Below are 15,325 nucleotides of genomic sequence, written 5' to 3'. Positions count from 1 at the left end.
GCACTGAAATTGCAGATATCTTATTGTTCTTTAAGGATTATTATTATTATTAGGGCATAAGTACTGAAAGTTCGGAGGACTTATTGTTCTTATAAGGATTATTATAATTATTAGAGCCCAAGCACTGAAATTGCAGATATCTTATTGTTCTTTAAGGATTATTATTATTATTATTATTAGGGCATAAGTACTGAAAGTTTGGAGGCCTTATTGTTCTTTAAGGATTATTATAATTATTAGAGCCCAAGCACTGAAATTGCAGATATCTTATTGTTCTTTAAGGATTATTATTATTATTATTAGGGCATAAGCACTGAAAGTTCGGAGGCCTTATTGTTCTTATAAGGATTATTATAATTATTAGAGCCCAAGCACTGAAATTGCAGATATCTTATTGTTCTTTAAGGATTATTATTATTATTATTAGGGCATAAGTACTGAATGTTCGGAGGCCTTATTGTTCTTATAAGGATTATTATAATTATTAGAGCCCAAGTACTGAAATTGCAGATATCTTATTGTTCTTATAAGGATTATTATTATTATTATTATTATTATTAGGGCATAAGTACTGAAAGTTCGGAGGCCTTATTGTTCTTATAAGGATTATTATAATTATTAGAGCCCAAGCACTGAAATCGCAGATATCTTATTGTTCTTTATGGATTATTATAATTATTAGAGCCCAAGCACTGAAATTGCAGATATCTTATTGTTCTTATAAGGATTATTATTATTATTATTAGGGCATAAGCACTGAAAGTTCGGAGGCCTTATTGTTCTTATAAGGATTATTATAATTATTATTAGGGCATAAGCACTGAAAGTTCGGAGGCCTTATTGTTCTTATAAGGATTATTATAATTATTATTAGGGCATAAGTACTGAAAGTTCGGAGGCCTTATTGTTCTTATAAGGATTATTATAATTATTATTAGGGCATAAGCACTGAAAGTTCGGAGGCCTTATTGTTCTTATAAGGATTATTATAATTATTATTAGGGCATAAGTACTGAAAGTTCGGAGGCCTTATTGTTCTTATAAGGATTATTATAATTATTATTAGGGCATAAGCACTGAAAGTTCGGAGGCCTTATTGTTCTTATAAGGATTATTATAATTATTATTAGGGCATAAGTACTGAAAGTTCGGAGGCCTTATTGTTCTTATAAGGATTATTATAATTATTATTAGGGCATAAGCACTGAAAGTTCGGAGGCCTTATTGTTCTTATAAGGATTATTATAATTATTATTAGGGCATAAGCACTGAAAGTTCGGAGGCCTTATTGTTCTTATAAGGATTATTATAATTATTATTAGGGCATAAGTACTGAAAGTTCGGAGGCCTTATTGTTCTTATAAGGATTATTATAATTATTATTAGGGCATAAGCACTGAAAGTTCGGAGGACTTATTGTTCTTTAAGGATTATTATAATTATTAGAGCCCAAGCACTGAAATTGCAGATATCTTATTGTTCTTTAAGGATTATTATTATTATTATTATTATTATTAGGGCATAAGTACTGAAAGTTCGGAGGCCTTACTGTTCTTATAAGGATTATTATAATTATTAGAGCCCAAGCACTGAAATTGCAGATACCTTATTGTTCTTTAAGGATTATTATTATTATTATTATTATTATTAGGGCATAAGTACTGAAAGTTCGGAGGCCTTACTGTTCTTATAAGGATTATTATAATTATTAGAGCCCAAGCACTGAAATTGCAGATATCTTATTGTTCTTTAAGGATTATTATTATTATTAGGGCATAAGTACTGAAAGTTCGGAGGCCTTATTGTTCTTTAAGGATTATTATTATTATTAGGGCATAAGTACTGAAAGTTCGGAGGCCTTATTGTTCTTTAAGGATTATTATAATTATTAGAGCCCAAGCACTGAAATTGCAGATATCTTATTGTTCTTATAAGGATTATTATAATTATTAGAGCCCAAGCACTGAAATTGCAGATATCTTATTGTTCTTATAAGGATTATTATTATTATTATTATTAGGGCATAAGTACTGAAAGTTCGGAGGACTTATTGTTCTTATAAGGATTATTATAATTATTAGAGCCCAAGCACTGAAATTGCAGATATCTTATTGTTCTTTAAGGATTATTATTATTATTATTAGGGCATAAGTACTGAAAGTTCGGAGGCCTTATTGTTCTTTAAGGATTATTATTATTATTAGGGCATAAGTACTGAAAGTTCGGAGGCCTTATTGTTCTTTAAGGATTATTATTATTATTAGGGCATAAGTACTGAAAGTTCGGAGGCCTTATTGTTCTTTAAGGATTATTATAATTATTAGAGCCCAAGCACTGAAATTGCAGATATCTTATTGTTCTTATAAGGATTATTATAATTATTAGAGCCCAAGCACTGAAATTGCAGATATCTTATTGTTCTTATAAGGATTATTATTATAATTATTAGGGCATAAGTACTGAAAGTTCGGAGGACTTATTGTTCTTATAAGGATTATTATAATTATTAGAGCCCAAGCACTGAAATTGCAGATATCTTATTGTTCTTATAAGGATCATTATTATTAGGGCCCAAGCACTGAAAGCTTGTTTTTGAGATATTTTGCACACACATCAGAGTTGTCGACCATTAGGCCTGGGCAAAATTTAACAGATGAGCATGGCTGATGAGCTCTGTAGTGCCACCTTTTGCAAAAGTGGTGGGGTCAGTTTCTTCTACAGTCACCAAACTTGCTACATATATTGTTCTCATCAAGCCGGACAACTTTCAACCCAACATGAAGTCCGCCATTTTGGTTTGAATGTAAATTTTTTGAAAATTCGTGAACTTTTGAATACTTCCCCTAGGGGATTCATGTGACTGACAACAAATGTAGGCACCCTTATGCCAAGACATTGAAGATGCTAAATTGCAAACAGATTTTTTATATATATCGCTGTCGCCATGGTGAGGCAATATATTAAGGGCAAACATGTGATACAGGAAGTTCTCTTCTGTGTGCATTGTATGACTTTGATGAAATTTCAGCTGTATGTTTGGTAATGGGGGCTGATCACATTTATGCGGCTATTATGGGTCACGGTCATAGTGCCACCAACTAGCAGCAGGAATTAAGGCAATTTTTACAGACTTTGAAATAGCCCACTTGTGTTTACTTGAATTGCATCAAAATTCTTTAGAATAATGCCAAGACACTGCTGGTGTAAAATTGTAAAGGGATATTTGATACCTGAAATAGTGTTGCCTTCCTTTCTATATTTGGGTATAAACTTAAATGGTTGTAACTCATGAATGCTAGGGAGTACAGACCTAAGCCTCTTATTTTAAAGAAAACACTTTTTTTAAAGTGAAATAAAAAAAATTATAGAAGTTTTAAGTTTATTGTAATGAAAATGTACTGCAAAAACTATTAATTTTTTTATATAAATAAAATATGTTAAAAATACAAACTGAAATGTAAAAATATTAGAAAATCAAAGCCACATGATCCAAAATTCTGGTCGATATATAAACAAAATAAACTTTTGGTGGCAGTACCATAAATATCAGCCAAGGACAGCCAAGTGTAAATCTCACAATTTTTTATGTTATACGTTTTTAAAATATTGAGTGTAAATTTATAACATTATGCTTATTGTTCTATTAACCTGGGCTTAGTTTTAAAAAACAAATTACCACATCTGCAAGGGGGTTTCTATGACAGCTTCTGAGAGAGTGACAGTAAATTTGGCATCTTCTTCCAACTGCCTTGCTTAATACACTGCTCTCTATACTTTTTCCTCTTCTGGAAAGTCATTCAAATGTAATAGTGGATTTTTTCTTTTGGTCTTGGAGTGAAAATTATTTTTGCTGTGATCTCTCATTCACCATTGTTGAAGTTTACCCTGCAAACTTTTACTTCTGCATTCCAAAACCCGGACTGTGAAAAAGGTCTATTATCTGAATAACTCGGCAGGAATTGGCATAAAAACATAAAGGAACCAAAGCCACTTGTCTGACCATGTCCTGATATGAATTTGAGAACAATCAGTGCTTGAAATGGGGCAGTACACAACACTTGCACTTCTGTAATTTACTCTACAGTGTAAATAATTGATATACAGTTGAAGTCAGAAGTTTACATCTCATTAGCCAAATACATTTAAACACAATTCCTGACATTTAATCATAAAAACATTCCCTGTCTTAGGTCAGTTATGATCACTACTTTATTTTACTTTAAAGGGGTCATGACATGGTTTTTTTTATTGTATTATTATGTTCCCTTAGGTGCAATTATAGTATTAATATATTTTTTTTTTAAGAAAAACTTTTAAAATCTAGTGATTTATGACCTTTTCCCACCCTGTTTCTCATCCTCTGATTCAAACAGTCTGTTTTGGGGGCGTTTTCCATTTAAGACTTCAGTGTTAACGCCCACTGTTATGATTGGCTAACGTCAGTGCCTATGTATCAATTATTGACGCCCCAGCCAGAACAATATGCAAGTAAACTAAGTAAAAACACTGTGATTATTCATAATGAATGAAATTGCGCTTTAAAAAGTAGTTTAAAGTTTAAAATAGATTACTTACAGTTTGCATCGTCGTTGTTCCCAGAATAGTCGGCACGGACTTATCTTTGAGCAACAGTTTTCTGGCAAAGCCAGCATCATATTGAGATTTGTTCTCAAAACAGTCATCCTTAAAATGTACAGAACAAACGCTTAAGTTAACACTGCCGTGACTGGATCGTCCGCAAAAAATAAACTGCATCCATTTTTCCCTGACGTCTGGATCTTTCGGCAGCTTATTCAGAGGTTTTGTTTGACCACAGCCAGGAACAGCACATCTGTGTGGCATCGTAATTTTCCTGTGCACAAGTAGTCTCTGTCAGAGCTCGCTGTCCATCGACTGAACACTTGTGAGGCGCACGGCGATACTGAAATGAGCGTAGTCTTGCGCTTAAAGCGTAGTTATCTTGTGCTGGAGGCGGTCATATGCAAACGCTGTTACGTCACTTCTAACCGACACGTCACTTCTAACCATGAATCCAGAACGAGATGTATTTTGAGCTTGATTAAATAAATGATTCGTTTAGAATGGGGAGGACGTCTTAAAATATTAAACTTGCAGGACGTTTTAATGATACAAAGACCTCTTATATACCAAAAGATCAAGGCAAATTTGGTTTCTCATGTCATGACCCCTTTAATGTGAAATGTCAAAATAATAGTAGAGAGAACCAGACAGAACTGGTGTAACTGAGTCAGGTTTGTAGGCCTCCTTGCTCGCACACACTTTTTCAGTTCTGCCTACAATTTTTCTATCGGATTGAGGTCAGGGCTTTGTGATGGCCACTCCAATACCTTGACTTTGTTGTCTTTAAGCCATTTTGCTACAACTTTGGTGGTATGCTTGGGGTCAATGTCTGACCTGTTTGTGACTGAGCTTTAACTTCCAGGCTGATGTCTTGGGATATTGTTTTAATACATCAACATCATTTTCCTAATAATCTATATGTGAAGTGCACCAGTCCCTGCAGTTGCTAATCACCCCTACAACATGATGCTACCACCCCCATGCTTTATGGTTGGGATGGTGTTCTTCGGCTTGCTAGCCTCACCCTTTTTCTTCCAAACATAACAATGGTCATTATTGCCAAACAGTTACATTTTTGTTTCATTACAAAAGTTTATGAACACCCAAACACCTCTTCATTTCAAAACCACTGGCATAAATAGAAGTACACAAGATAATTTAATTGGATGCAAACAGTTCTCTAGAACATTATTGTATTCCATAGAATTAAGATTTATCTTCACTGGAATTAAGGGGCTATAGCCAAATCCGTTAATTAGAAGGTGGTGTTCACATACTTTTGGCTGTCTGATTTTTTAGGAGAATATTTTATGAGCAGATTTTCAGGAATGAACCTTGCTTATGAATCAGGGGGGCATGTATGATGTATGAGTAAATGATGTGTCTTTTAAAGTTCTTGCTGAGGATCTTACTCCCTCACCGCTGATCTCATTCAACGAGGCTCTGCAGCATTTTCAGACCACTGATCTCGGAGACCTGCTTGTGAGTTTGTTTAAAGTGAATATATTCAATGCCGTCATTGGCTATACAGTATGTGTGACAATAGTAATAACCCTCTTTCTCTTTTCTTTCTTTCATACTTTCTCTTCCCCTCTATCAGAAGAACATTCAGCCCACCATTCGCAGGACTGGATTTGCTGCCATCACCCACTTCCTGTTTGGTCCTCCCCGGCTACACAAAAACCTAGTAGAGGAGAGAGACCTAGTGTTTGCCATTGCACAGTGTTAGTAGAGTGAATGTTTATTCAGAATGAGTTGATAAATATGGTAGCTGCATGATGAGACTCTCGTCATTAAAACAAATGAATAAGGCTTTCAACTGAGAACTTGTTTCTCTATGGTGATGAACCAGTTAAGTGATTTAGACAGCTGCCAGAGTAACCACTTACAATTCTTACATGCTTGATGTCACTGTTTTGGTGATTGTGTAGGTTCTCTGGATAATGGACAGTCAGTGCACATGCGTGTACTCCAGACCATCTACAGGAAACTGACCTGCACCCGAGCAGACTGCCCTCGCTATGGACCACACTGGGAGAATGTGGGCTTCCAAGGTACCTGTGTGTATGTGTGAAAAGTTTGTTTGTGTGCACTGTACTGATGTGTTTGTTAGTATTAATATGTTTGCATGTAAATATGTTACATGTACTTCACATATATTACAGGTAGGACATTCAATTACAGTTCTTGCAAGGCAGCAATAAATTCCTCAAACATTTTAACTTGTAAGACCGAAACATACTCTACACATGTATGTGAATAGAGAAGCGATTGATTGGCCACCGCATTAGCCACCGTGAAGTCCAGTTGAACATGTTTTACGTGCATTCTTTTTCTTTTCTTTTTTTTCTCCTTTTTCTCCTAAATTTGGAATGCCCAATTCATGATGCACTCTAAGTCCTAGTGGTGGCGTAGTGACTCAACACAAATCGGGTGGCGGAGGACAAATCTCAGTTGCCTCTGCATCTGAGATCATCAACCCGTGCATCTTATCATGTGATTTGTTGAGCGTGTTACCATGGAGACATATCGCATGTGGAGGCTTCACGCTATTCTCCGTGGCATCCTCGCACAACTCACCACATGCCCCACAGAGACCGAACCACATTATAGCGACCACGAGGAGGTTACCCCATGTGACTCTACCCTCCCTAGCAACTGAGCCAAATTGGATGCTTAGGAGACCTGGCTGGAGTCAACTCAAGTTGCTATAAATATATAGATTTTAACATACTTGCTCAGCAAAACTCTCTTCGAACTGTTGCTCCGCCATTACAGTAGTTGATTTGAAAGAGGAAACTTACTGTAGAAGTGGACAGTTCACTCTAATCTCACTATAGCACCCCAAGCGGCAACACTGAGAATACAACAGATACTTGTGTTGGGTTATGACTTGCTCTCTTACACATTTCTGAATGCAACAAAGTGTGAAATTGATTTTGCATAGCAAGATGCGTCTGCATTCACGTACTTGTGTAGAGTATGATTTGACCATAAAGATTAAAATAATTAAGCCCATACTGCTTATTATTTACACTCTATTTGAACTTTTTGTATTTTATTTTATCTGTTTTTTGCAAAGTTTATACTTTTTGAGAAATTTAAGATGAACATTTTTGAAAATCACACTTTGGCTCACATTGATAGATTTGTTGAGCATTCAAAATGTAATAATTTTGCCATGACATCAACTCTGTCTGTTACATATAATGTGTGTGTGTGTGTGAGTTTTTAGTTTTTTTTAGGTTACACACTAGTAATTACGAGGGAATAATGAAATAAATGTGGTTTATGAGGACAACCATAGTGTCCCTGTAATTCAAACGGCTTTAAAAACCGTTACACAAAAAAAATACACAAACAATGTTTTTTTGAAAATGTAAAAATGCCAAAAGGTTTCTGTGAGGGTTAGGTTTAGGGGTAGGGGATAGAATATATATATACAGTTGAAGTTAGAAGATTACATACACCTTAGCCAAACACATTTAAACTTAGTTTTTCACACTTCCTGACATTTAATCGTAGAAAACATTCCCTGTCTTAGGTCAGTTAGGATCACTACTTTATTTTAAGATTAAGAAATTTCAGAATAATAGTAGAGATAATTATTTATTTCAGTTTTTATTAATTTCATCACATTCCCGGTAGGTCAAGTATTTGATAGCATTGCCTTTAAATTGTTGGGTAGCCTTCCTCAAACTTCTCATGATAGTTGCTGGAATTTTGCCCCATTCCTCCAGACAGAACTGGTGTAACTGAGTCAGGTTTGTAGGCCTCCTTGCTCGCACATGCGTTTTCAGTTCTGCCCACAATTCTCCTATCGGATCGAGGTCAGGGCTTTGTGATGGCCACTCCAATACCTTGACTTTGTTGTCCTTAAGCCATTTTGCCACAACATTGGAGGTATGCTTGGGGTCATTGTCAGTTTGGAAGACCCATTTGCGACCGAGCTTTAACTTCCTGTCTGATGTCTTGAGAAGTTGCTTCAATATTTTCACATAATTTTCCTTCCTCATGATGCCATCTATTTCGTGAAGTGCACAAATCCATCCTGCAGCAATGCACCCCCACAACATAATGCTGCCACCCTCATGCTTCACAATTGGGATGGTGTTCTTCGGCTTACATGCTTCACCCTTTTTCCTCTATAATAAGATCTTTGTCCCCATGTGCACTTGCAAACTGTAGTCTGGCTTTTTTAATACAGTTTTGGAGCACTGGCTTCTTCCTTTATTGAGCAACCTTTCAGGTGATGTAGATATAGGACTCGTTTTACTGTGGATATCTACCTGTTTCCTCCAGCATCTTCACAAGGTCCTTTGCTGTTGTTCTGGGATTGATTTGCACTTTTCGCACCAAACTACATTCATCTCTAGGAGACAGAATGCGTCTCCTTTCCGAGTGGTATGATGGCTGCGTAGTCCCATGGTGTTTATACTTGCGTACTGTTGTTTGTACAGATGAACGTGGTACCTTCAGGCATTTGGAAATTGTTCCCAAGTATGGTGTCATTTTTTGGCTGATTTCTTTAGATTTTCCCATGATGTCAAGCAAAGCGGCACTGAGTTTGAAGTTAGGCTTAAAATACATCTAAAAGTACACCTCCAATTCAGTACACCTCCTATCAAAAGCGAATTGGCTAATTGTCTAAAGGCTTGACATAATTTTCTAGAATTTTACAAGCTGTTTAAAGGCACAGTTAACTTAGTGTATGTAAACCTCTGATACACTGGAATTGTGATATAGTCAATTAAAAGTGAAATAATCTGTCTGTAAACAATTGTTGGAAAAATTACTCATGTCATGCATGAAGTAGATGTCCTAAACAACTTGACAAAACTATAGTTTGCTAATATTAAATCTGTGGAGTGGTTAAAAAATGTGTTTTAATTTCTTCAACCTAAGTGCATGTAAACTTCTGACTTCAACTGTAGTTTGTATCATATAAAAATCATTGTCTATGGAGAGTTCTCAAGATAGGAGTACCAACGTGTGTGTGTGTGTGTGTGTGTGTGTGTGTGTGTGTGTGTGTTTTATACATACAGGTTCAGACCCTGCCACAGATTTAAGGGGAACAGGTTTTCTGGGCCTGATGCACACTCTATACTTTGTCATGGACCCAGAGATACTACCACTGGCTAGAGCCATCTACAAACTCTCTCAGCATCCAGTCCAGGTAATACACTAACAAGCACATACAAACATGGGCAAACTACTGTATGTTGGACCCTCCTATATCATTGCCTAATAATTATAACCTGGTAAAAATTATTCACTGACAGCTAAAAATCTAATTTTTAACACCTCCAGAATTTTCCATTCAGTGTGATGTCAATCAACTTGACCAGAATTGCCCTGCATGCTCTCAGGGAGGAGGTGTTGTCCAAGTAGGTCAAAATCTTTTGTCATGAAAAAAATGGGCTTCTAAATGCACTTCTGAACATTTATAGGTAATTGTTTTGTGCAAATTTAATTGTATGATTTCAATCTGTAAAATAATTTGGCTGTTTTTGTCTAGAGTGGAAAGTTGCTCTCAGTTTGGGATATTTTCTGTTCCCTCACCTCTGCAACAGTTGTTTCTATGGCAATAAAACATTTCATTGCTTTGTGATATCACCTAGGGAGTGTAACCGAAGGCAACAGGTTGTGGCAGTGTTAAATGATTTTTATGTTGCGACATTCCTGCACCTCTACCAGCTGTGGAAGAGCCAACAGAAAACAATCTCTGACTCCGGCCATGTGCTTAAAGGTACCAATATGAATCAATCATAGTCATTCTTTGCGGTTCCAAAATAACAGCATTAACAGCAAATTGATAGCATAGATTTTTTGCATGGTATCATTTAGTATATCAGTGACCTTCAGCATGGACATACTTACGGTACTTATGCAATATATGATCTTATGCAAAATATTGTTTATTTAATAATTTATCACATAGTTTATCACATAAATGCATTTTACACTTCTGTAGCAAATTAATTTCAATTAAAGTATACTTAAAATGTTGGTTAAAGTTCCTTGCACCAAATACCATTTTATACCCTCTTTCTGACCTTTAGAATTAAACCATTTTTGCTACTGTGTTATTAAGACTTCTATATGTAAATGTCCTCTGTTATGACTGGCTAATCTCCACATACTGTACTGACATATACAGTAGTTTGTAGTTAAGCTCGGATAGGACCGCTAGAAAAAAATAATTATCAAAACAATTCATAAAACAATGTGCACAGTGCACATAGCATCTGGCATCTTACAATCTGGCTGAAAACTCATTGGCTTTCCTGTATCAGAAGATGTCATCAGAAATTATGTGGCATCATGGAACTCTGAACCAACCAGTTTGGGTTCAGATCGGTGCAAAAAGTCATCCATATTTGGGCAGAGAGACATGTAATTGGTGACTGTTACATATGGCCACCAGGAGATGGCACCAAGTACATGACACAGACTTGATGCAGACTAAAGTCAAATGGCACTCATTTTGTGAAATATCATTACTAAAATCATGTCTGCATGCTATTCTATCCTATAGTCATTGTTGTGCTTGCATGTGTAATTAGTTCTTATGTGCAATTATTATGTTTATTTGTTTGGAGAGGCTTTTGGACACTTGGAGACGTTTTTGTATACTAGGTTAAATCATTTTTGTATTGCTATACATTTTGATTGTTTAAAAAAAAATAATAAAAAAATATATAAAAATATATATATATATACTTTCCTTTTTCTAATATATTTCTGGGTGTAAATATATATATATATATATATATATATATATATATATATATATATATATATATATTTACACCCAGAAATATATTAGAAAAAGGAAAGTTTTGTAATTTCTCAGCAATTTCTTTGGTTGAGAGTCTCAGAATTTATCATAATCTATGTTATTAAATTATTTGAAAGGTTTACTTTAAAATGATACCAAACACTTGACCCTCCTTGTTTTTTTTGTAAGCCTTTAATTTTGGGTATGCCACTGAAACAGGAAATCTTTAAACACACCCTTAGAGCTTAAAGGATTAACTAAAAACCATTGATTAAATACTTATAATAACTGACAGCCCTAGTTAATATATTCATGGTTGTTAAGTTAATAATATGACAATTACTTAACTCGTTTTTGCTGCTTAGTTTCAATAAATGGTCTGGGTGGATTGGAGCTTTGTTTTGTGGTTGTTAGAGTATTTCTGCATAATATATAAAACTCTTACTTAAATAAAGCCAGAAAAACCTTTATATAATAAGACATCTTTTAATAATATGCATATATGTAAGCATGATAGCAGCTTGACTCTGTCTCTGTCTGCTCTGTGATGTACAGAATTGGAGCTCTTAGCCAAGAAGAACCCCAAGCAGATTCTCAAACGACTCGAGGGCTACCTGAAAGAGAGACGTGCTGGGACAGGACACCGAACATCACCTGACATGCTGTCACATAGCAACCCTTCACCTGGTGACAGTGGGTCTCGAGCAGGGAGTCAGGGTGGGGAGGAGGGGAAGGAGATTAACTTCACTGGTGTCTGTGAGCTGCCCCCCGAGATGGAGGGAGAGGCTAGACTCATCTGAGAGACAGAGAAAGAGAGATGAGAGACAATTAAAGGCATAATTAATTAAAAAATAAGAAATCTGGCATTTACTCACTCTATTATTTTTCCAAATCCATACAACTGACTTTCTGTGGAACACAAAATGAGATGTCAGGAAGGCTGTCAACATTCACTTTCATTGCATCTTCCTTCCGCATGATGAAAGTGAATGGTGACTCAGACTACCATTCTGCCTAACATCTCCTTTTGTATACTTATCTATTGTGTGAAGAAAGTCATACAGGTTTGAAACAACATGAGGGTGAGTGAAATATGACCATTTTCATTTTTGGGTGAACTGTCCTTTTAAGAACATGTGTTTGAATGGGCATTTGATTTGTACAGTCTCAAATATCTCTCTTGCTCTAACTCTGTCTCTCTTTCTTCTTCATTTATTTTCTATCTATTCATTCTAAAGCACACTCAGCAAGACGTCTATGTTGTAACTGTAGTAGCAGATTAAATCATAATACTCTTTTGCTGTTAGGGTACCTATTGGCATTTCAAAGCTTTCTCTGGAAAAAAAAGCCAATAGTTTTAGTTGCCAAATATCAGAGTTAAAGGTACAGTTTGCTAGTCATCATTTACTCATCCTAATGTTTTTACAAACATTCAAATATTTTTTTCTTCTTCAATGGAATATAAAAAGACATATAAGATTGTATTTAAGTCTCAGTTGCCATTCATTGCATCTTTTTTCCATACAGTGAAAGTGAATGGGGAGTGAGGTTGTCATTCTGTCATACATGTTTGGAACAATTTAAGGGTGAGTGAATGATGACAGTTAAAGTGAACTATCCCTTTACAAAGATCATTTTAGAAAGTGTAATACTAGATTTACCACCTCAGTGGCAATCAGGAATGGACGTGTCTTGATGAACGTGTAAAGTGGGTTTCAGAAATGATCCAGCACCTTACCCATGACTGTGGTATTGAGTGAGAATGACTTACTTTGTGTGATGCGGTGACTGCAGGGATTTATTTGATTTAATTGAGACCAGTGTAGTCTAAAGCCTTGTGATCCTCCTGATCATTTGAACTTCTTCACTGTAACCAGGTCAACATTCACAGAAGTTATCCAAGTTTATATTTATGTTGCCACTTTTACCTTCACTGTTGAAAAAAATGTAATGAGATATCAAAACTTTGGATGAAAAGAGTTTTCTTTTGTCCCTTTAGAAACAATATGTTTAAGAGACTATCCGTTGGAATGATCTCTTCAACAAAAGCTGAAACTGTCATATCATGGTATCATTTTAATGGGGAAGTGCTTATTAGTGACCTGTAGTAGACCAAAATATTAAGATGTTTGAATAGCCATTTAGCAGTTCAGTTGCAAGCCTGGAATTGTCAACTAATTTTATTTAAACGTTTGAGCTTTGAGCTGAAATTAGGACCGTAATCAAAGAGAAAATATGATATTCTGAGGTGTTTTAATGCTTATCTGCATGTTTCCTCGATATTGATAGCAATTACATTCCAATTTTAAGTAGTCATGATGCAACTATGAACATCTGGGTGTGTTTTGGACGAGAGTGGGAATGATCACATGACTGTACCAGAACTAATCCTGAAAATGCTATTGGTTGCCTGTTATGATGTTTCACATAGAGGACAGCATACTCAAGTTGTCCACTATTTAGTCCAGAGGAAATATATGGCATATTATAAGTTGTTGGACAGTGATGAAAGCATTATAGTTCTCTGAAGCACTTTTAGCAAGTGTGTAAACAAGATTTGTTAGGGTTAATTGTGTCTATAAGACATGTTTTTATATAAAATAATAGCCAGGAAGCTGCAGGTCATTTAAACTGTACTGTATGTGAGAAACGTTGGTATATTAATGTGGATCACACTAGGCAACATCTTGCATCTAAGCGTTGTACATTCAAATAGACATTTCAGATCTGTTTATAGTGTAGTCAAGCAATTACACCATGATACTTGTTGATTTAAAAAGAGAATACCTTATTTACTGTCGAGCCACATCAGGTTTGTGCGGCAAATATTTGAGATGTTATGTATTTTGATGTCATTTGTGTCTTGTTCTCCCAAGAAATTTGATGGGGAAAGTCTGTCTCTCCCTTTGCAGCCCTATTCCGCACTCTCGTCTTGTTAGCATGTCAGGTACTTCTAGAGATGTAGCATCCAGGAATCGTTGCTTTTAAAATCCTTGTTAAAAAAAAAAGCTTGTTAATGTAACTCGGTATGGTTGCAAATGTTTGTCTAAGTTACCTAGTCCAAAGTGTTGTTGTACGATATGAATACAGTACGTCCTGTACGTTTCAGTTGAACTTTTACAGTCTTTCTTTTGTAGTTGTTTTTCTTCTTCTGAAACGACACATGAATATAAATACTCAGTGGATGTATAGTAGAAGTCCTGTCACTTTAGCCAGTTACATTTTTATATAATGAAGAGTAGTATTTTATAAACTTGAATAAGAGCAAAGCATGGTGGAAAAGGATTGTTTATATAAAAAGGCAAATCACCCTTTCCTGGCTTATTACTACTAGTTCTGTTTGACTGATTTGTATTAGAGCTGGTTCAGGTCCTAATCCTTCTATAACTGTACTCTTGAGTGCATTCAGCGCTGTTGTCAACTGCAAGCATTTATGTGTTTAATACTTGCCAGTTTGTTTTTCAAACTGAAGCATAGTTAACAGTAAGAAAGACTTTGAATGAATGTTTAAGAGGCATAATTTTAGAATGTTGCTTGATTACAGTGCCAAGGTGTTGAGAGGAGATGCAATATAACAAATGTTGTCAAGTGAGAGTACTGCCCAAGAGACCTGTATTTCCTACAAGTCATATTCCGTGCACTTCTTTTAGGATATTTTAAACTGTCATGTACACTTGCCAGTGCAACTCCTCAGAGGTGTGTGTTGCTATTTAGCTTACTGGCTCAAAATATATTATGAACAATCAAAGTTACAGTCTAACAATCATCCACAACCATGACCATCATAATGAGCCTGGTTCAGCACCTTTTCTTGTATATGCGTGCACAATAAGTTGTTTAATATTTGTTTAGCTATTAGTTCCCAAAGGAGAGGGTGGTATGTACTGTATATGAGATTACTTTTAACGTGTGTGTGTGTGTGTGTGTGTGTGTGTGTGTGTGTGTGTGTGTGTGTGTGTGTGT

The 15,325-nt window shown here is 35.6% G+C and overlaps 1 protein-coding gene across 3 annotated transcripts in view; it reads left to right on the top strand.

Moving 5' to 3' along the window:
- The window catches only part of LOC127621460 (ELMO domain-containing protein 3-like), a 32,010-nt gene extending 16,685 nt beyond the window's left edge, over positions 1–15,325 (top strand). For all 3 annotated transcript variants that reach the window (XM_052095058.1, XM_052095055.1, XM_052095057.1), the window contains 7 exons: positions 5,975–6,063; positions 6,182–6,305; positions 6,513–6,635; positions 9,627–9,757; positions 9,892–9,968; positions 10,203–10,330; positions 11,918–15,325. In XM_052095058.1, the coding sequence (XP_051951018.1) occupies positions 5,975–6,063; positions 6,182–6,305; positions 6,513–6,635; positions 9,627–9,757; positions 9,892–9,968; positions 10,203–10,330; positions 11,918–12,162 (917 nt within the window). In that variant the 3' untranslated portion in view covers positions 12,163–15,325. The remainder of the gene's footprint in view (positions 1–5,974; positions 6,064–6,181; positions 6,306–6,512; positions 6,636–9,626; positions 9,758–9,891; positions 9,969–10,202; positions 10,331–11,917) is intronic.

This window comes from Xyrauchen texanus, chromosome 27 (genome assembly GCF_025860055.1).
Source record: "Xyrauchen texanus isolate HMW12.3.18 chromosome 27, RBS_HiC_50CHRs, whole genome shotgun sequence".
Classification (NCBI taxonomy): domain Eukaryota; kingdom Metazoa; phylum Chordata; class Actinopteri; order Cypriniformes; family Catostomidae; genus Xyrauchen; species Xyrauchen texanus.
Note: the sequence above shows the minus strand (reverse complement) of the source record. Positions and strands in the feature narration are given on the sequence as shown.